This window comes from Cinclus cinclus, chromosome 3 (genome assembly GCF_963662255.1).
Source record: "Cinclus cinclus chromosome 3, bCinCin1.1, whole genome shotgun sequence".
In the NCBI taxonomy this organism is placed as follows: domain Eukaryota; kingdom Metazoa; phylum Chordata; class Aves; order Passeriformes; family Cinclidae; genus Cinclus; species Cinclus cinclus.
The window spans coordinates 34,741,434-34,747,406 of record NC_085048.1 but is presented as its reverse complement, the minus strand read 5'-3'; the positions used below and the strand labels follow the sequence as shown (position 1 = coordinate 34,747,406).

At 34.4% G+C, this 5,973-nt stretch overlaps 1 protein-coding gene across 4 annotated transcripts in view; it reads left to right on the top strand.

The window, feature by feature from the left end:
- SYNCRIP (synaptotagmin binding cytoplasmic RNA interacting protein) overlaps window positions 1-3,219 on the top strand; it is a 24,643-nt gene extending 21,424 nt beyond the window's left edge. For 3 of the 4 annotated variants that reach the window (XM_062489860.1, XM_062489858.1, XM_062489854.1), the window contains exon 11: window positions 157-3,219. In XM_062489860.1, coding sequence (XP_062345844.1) covers window positions 157-198 — 42 coding nt within the window. In that variant the 3' untranslated portion in view covers window positions 199-3,219. The remainder of the gene's footprint in view (window positions 1-156) is intronic. The other variant, XM_062489859.1, reaches the window with a different exon arrangement.
- Window positions 3,220-5,973: the final 2,754 nt, after the last annotated feature.

Below are 5,973 nucleotides of genomic sequence, written 5' to 3'. Positions count from 1 at the left end.
CAAAATTTCAAAGTTAGTGGCCATCAGAAGGCAAAATGTTCTTGTCTAGTAGTTTTATTTAAAAATAATTCATTTTGCTAAGATTTTATGTTAACAAATGTACAGACCAGAGTTTAAAATGATTTATCTAATTGATTCCTTTTGTTACCTGGCTAGCAGGGAAAAGGGGTCGAGGCCGGTCCTGACCTGTTACAATGAAGACTGACTTGCTATGTGGGATTACACCAGAAGCTTGCAGTGGAGTAATGGTAAGGATATCAAGCAACCTTAAGTATCTCAGCTGTATAGGAGCATATTCTGTTGCAAAAGACCTTCCTGCGAAGATCATGGATTCAAATATGGGACATTTGAACTAATACTTGGACTTTGAAATGGATTTCTTTAACAGTTTTCTCTGCAGTGCAAGTTATTAAACTAAAGCTACTCTATTTCCCCAACGTGTTCAACAAAATCCTTAACGTCTAGCATGGTATCTTAATAAAGAATAAAGTTGTCCTTTAAAAAATCTGCTTTAAGTAGATTTTTCCCCCGAGTTTTCTTAGTTAAGGATTCCAAAAGTGGTATTCACAAATTCTTGCATTCAAATTTTTATTGCAGTGGTATAGATGAATACCATCATTGGTATCCTTAAATTTTATTTCTGCTCATGAAGGTTAATCATGATTGTCTATTTAGTAATCACTTATGAATTGTGTTCAGATACAGCAGTTTCAGGTGTAATCATCAGAGCTGGTTAGTCAGGCATTCCAGATAGTGGTTCTTTTCAGAACCTTTTTTAAAGGGTTGGTTAACTACCTCAGTAGCAGAGGATTGAACTATACCCTGTCTGTACTGTACATAGAAAATCTTTGTAGATAAAAGCAAGGCTTGTTTAATATGATATGAGGGTAAGATTATAATATACCAAATGTAACATTCTTAGTTGCCTTTAGTTCCAGAGGCTTTGTAAGACTTCCTCATGACCATCATAACAGGCCTTGCTTTTGTCGTATTTTGTGGCTGAAAAAGCAGCCTTGCTTCTTCAGATATTGTAGTTATTTGGATGTATAATAGTTTAGCAAGATGTTACTTTTGTAAGACATCAGATGTTCAAAAAAAGTGCATCAGCAACTTGTACTAAATACTGCAGTGTCCCTTTATAAAAGGTCAGACTAAAACTGACAACTGTACAGTGAAGCCTGACATTTGGATATTTTGAAGTTTTTCATAAATCATAGAATAGTATATGGCTGTAGTTTAGCTTTTTAGGTAAAAGGTATGTTTTCATTAGTGCATTTCTTATTGCTGATCACTGTAAAAACATGTGGATCAGCTTTCCATTTCTCTTATGCAGATCATGATAACCTGTAGAGTAGAGTAGAGTACAATCATTTGTGCTATGTTTTTAATTTTCTAAAGCACCTTGATGACAGTGAGTGTTCAGTGGTGAAGCATCCTCTATTGAACCACCCTTAAAAAAGACAAAATAAAAACAGAACCTTGCCAAGTCCAGTTTCATATAAGTAAAAGATAAAATTATGACTTACTTTGGACTTGGCAGAAAGAGTTCCCTTAACCCCCTTCACAAAGGGATACTGCAGTTATACTACATACCCATAGGCACCACAATGAAAATTGAAGCTTATACCTAATTAAGGTTTTATACACACCAGTTCCCCCAGTAAATGCAAATTTTAACAAAATTAGACATGTCATATGTTGAAAATGCTCATGGCAAACAATCATTTTGCATTCCTGCAAATAAAATTGTTTTATACTGTAAGCTGGAGGCGAGTGTAACTTATTTTTGTAATAAAGTTTTTATTTTTTTTATGTGTCATTAATATAAATGTGTGTTAGTACAGAGATCTTCTGGTTAAAAACTTAGAATCGCACACATTTCAGTATGTTTACTTGTATTTACATAATTTTTAGAATAGTGGTTGCCAATAGCCTGTATGTTTTCACATTAATTGATTTTTTTTTTTTTGTTATCTTAATAAACCATTTTAGTATGTTGTATGTCAATTACTGGGATAGCTGGGACATAAAGTGTAATTAAAAATTGTCAAGTATTCATTGGAATATGTAAATGTGCCTTGCCAGTTTTGAACTTTAAGACAAAGTAAGTGAACAATAGTGAAATGAGTACTCAATGCCTAAAAGACATTTGCCACTAGTTTCATATACTGCCCTTGCTAAAGAAAAGAATTTTCTTCCTCAGATTCAAGTGTAAAACTTAACAGTTGCATTAGCTTCTGAATTTTCAAATCTACTTAAAGAAATTAGGCTTATGGAAAGTGGGTTTTTTAATTGTAGCCTTAAGTATAATTTTGAATTTCAATGTAATCCTTGGTGCTGGCATTCCCAGTGCCAAGGAGTGTAAATGCTCCCTTCCAAGAGGTTGCCATGCCTACTGGCTCTTCTACTGTCATACGGTTTTATAAGGAACACTGTCAAGATGTGGAAACCAATTTTTAACTTGCTATGAAATGAAACACTGGGGGCTGTAGGAGAGGGAAAGTCCTCAGATTTCTTAATCTTGAAATCTCTCCATTGCTGAAAAACTTGAAACACTTGTTGGATCACAAGTGCTAGTGACTAGTTTTTAGTCTGGAAATGTGTTGCGGGGGTAATAGGTTTATGGAATTGTAACAGTGGATGGAAGTGCATAAAAACATTGCAACTAAGGAACTATGTGTGTTGAAATTGTGGATTAAATCCCTAATTTCAGCTCTGATAAAAGCATGGGGGATGACTATTTAAAGGGAAAAAAAAAGGCAAAATTGACAGGAAAGTTTTTAATGGAATGCAAGCAATGGTGAGTGAGCAAAATACCAAGATCCTGACAGTGTTCCCTCTAATTATGAACTCAAGCCATTATAACTTTTGCGATTAAATATGATTTGCACTGTTCTGATAGTGGTGCAGTTTTTTAGAAAAATTATCAGAAAGCTAAATTGCATGTGGTGATTAATATTGTGAAAAAAAAAACTAAAATCAAAAAAAGTTATTTTACAAAGCTTTAAATTTGATTGTTTAAAGAAAAACCATTAAGTGAAAATACTGGTGAGAATGGGCAAGAGCATATATACAACATCATTTTGGTTGCACTTGGGTGTTGGTAAACTTGAAATGTTCTACAGCAATAACGCATCTCTTAGGGGGTGCTTTGGTGACAGATGAACATATGACACAGTTCTTTTTGGCATGCTGAAGGCTAGTTTTGATTTAATATAGTGTGCTGCCTCTGTTTATTCTCGTAGGAGGCTTTCTTTACTGAAACACCTGCAAAGGTGCATAAGTAGTATAGTTCCACATTGGTTTGTAATGTGTTTCTAAATTCAAAGTCTAGTTGAATTTATTAAGAAACCGGAAACTGCTGCTGCTGCTTAACACTTCTGGTTTATAAACACTCCAATACACAGCTTTTTAAATTATAATCTTGTTTTAATACTCATTTTTGTTTGAAAGGTTTCCTATAGGACATGCAACTGTACTTTTTTTTTCTTTCCAGTTTTTAAAGAGGAGATACTGTTATGACCCAGAACTTAAGTTTGTGTTTTTACTGTTGGAGGAAGGCTGTTATTACAATAAGATACTAAGATCAGTTTCTGAATTTCTGCGTTGTGCAACTCTTATGTAAATACTGTCTTTAAAATCTAAAATAAGGAATATTAATTCTGTTCTTTTTGGGGGTGAGGGATATGACATAGTCTAAAATAAATGTAGTGTCCTCTAAAGGCAGGATTCCCAACTTAAGGATAGAAATGTTACATATGGCTGCAACTTTTTTATTCCCTTGTGCCTTTGATTATTCTTCAGAGGCTTAACTTTCCTGTTCAGCCTAACAATTATTTTAGTGCTTCCATATGCCAATGAGGGGAGGCATGTTTTTTTGTTTGGTTTTTTTTTTGGTTTGGTTTTTTGTTTGGTTTTTTTTTTTTTTTTGAGAAATAAAAGGCAACATGGATATAAACACACAGAACGTTTTCACAAAAGAGTGTGTTTAAATTGATACACTGCACAACACTAAGACTGTTATTCCCTCCCATTAGAGAGGTATTAGTGGAAAATATTGATTGTTTAAAATGGAGTAGCAAGTTTTGAAGTAGGCAATGAAGCGGTGAACTTGGTAAGACAATTTTCAGACAACTGAAAATGGGTAAAGTGCAAACTTGAGTCTATGTTCATGCCCTGAAGCTTATGATTCCTGACTTTATGACTATATGGACTTCATGGATGTAGAAGTCTGTCTTTATGGAGTGTCTTCCTGAATTAACTCCAGCACCAGCACATGACATCTCTTGTCTGGGCCTAGCTAGTTGAATTAGTTGGACATAGGAAACACCAGGTTGTACTTTGCCATTAACTCTGTCAGATGAATGGGATGTGGCAACAGGAGGGGAAGTTGAGGTGAAGATTCCTTGATCCTTAATACAGGTAGTGGAGGAAGGACTACGTTACTGTCACTTTACAGCCATTTATTACAAATAAACAATGCTTCCTAGAAGCTCTGATGTTAAATCTTTTCAGGAGCCTGATTTTCACAGTTACCTGGTCATAGTTTGCCAAGTGTATATTCACTTACATTAAAAAAAAAAAATCCATGGGATTAAAGAGTGACTGCTTTGATGCCCATTTGTCTTGATTGTTTCAAAAGAGAGATTTGTTGGAAAGTGCCACCAGGACTAACTTGTTAGTTGACTGGCAATTTGAGAGGGGTGATTGTCTCATGTAATTATACCTTTTTCTTGCCAGTATATAACTGGTTACTAATTTTTCCACAAAATACCTATTTTTAAATGGCCAACTCCTGAGCAGATGCTGCATAGCTGAGCTCATCTGGATACATTGGGCTGTGTGATTTACTTAAAGCTATCTTCACGAAAGCTTCTTTAGATGGTCAGACTTCCAGGTACCTGATAAAAGGTAGCATAACATAATAGGTACTTAAATGCAGATTGAATATTTAAAGTTTGAATCGTGAAATACAGTACATGAAGTTTGGTGTCCACTCTAAAGCCAACACTTTCATTCAGTCATTTAGGTAAAACTTGGAGTGTCTAAAAAAAATCTAATTCCCCATAGTATGAGAATTATACGTTTGGCTGATTATTGGTGGCAGTTCCCTGTAGACCGTTAGTGTGACAGTTTAGTTGCGTTGGTCACTAACATGTAGAGAAGACATGGAATCCTACTTCTTGTTTTTGCACTAAGGAACTTAAGAAATGCACTTAGTTAATGCTGCACAACCAGTAGAATACTCTGTGTCATTTGATTGCACAGAAGATAATGGTAAGTAAAAATAGACTTTCTAGTACTTAAAATGACTTGCAGCACCTAAAATCCAACTTTGGTTGACTGATTCCTTATCTGCAGTGATTAACCCAGGTTGTGCATTTTAACTCTTAGTGTGTCCATGTCAGTGCCAAGTTAATGTTGAGTGTAATCTAATACTGTTTAGTGTTAAAAACTTAAGATCTAAAAATGTCTTATATGCTTCACAGATAATTCAGTATCTATTTTTACACTAATGGTTAGTAATCATAGTAGTTTAAGTGATTGTACATGAACACAAGTCAGCTATTGAAAGCCAGGAATGGAATGTATCAGATACTGAGTTCCTGGTTCCAAGTGTTGTGCTTTCAGTGTTGTTCTGTTATCTAAAATAACAGTTTTCAGATTTTTTTTCTTTAGTAGGATAAGGAATATACGTAATTCTGTCACTCATAATGGTTATTTTAAAATAACTACTAACTTCTGTTATTAAATGTAATGAATTTGGGTTTAAAAAGCTTCCTCCTTGGGAATTTTGACAGAGATAAATTTATAGATGTCCCATTTGTAAGTCAGAGCTTTTCTTAAGTAGCAATGTCAGCATACTTTAGAATGAAGCTGTTTTACAAAACACTGGTGAGAGCTAGCATAAAATAATTATGAGTAATCTTTTCATTATGCAGATGTGCATTACAATTTAAAGGTGATTATAAC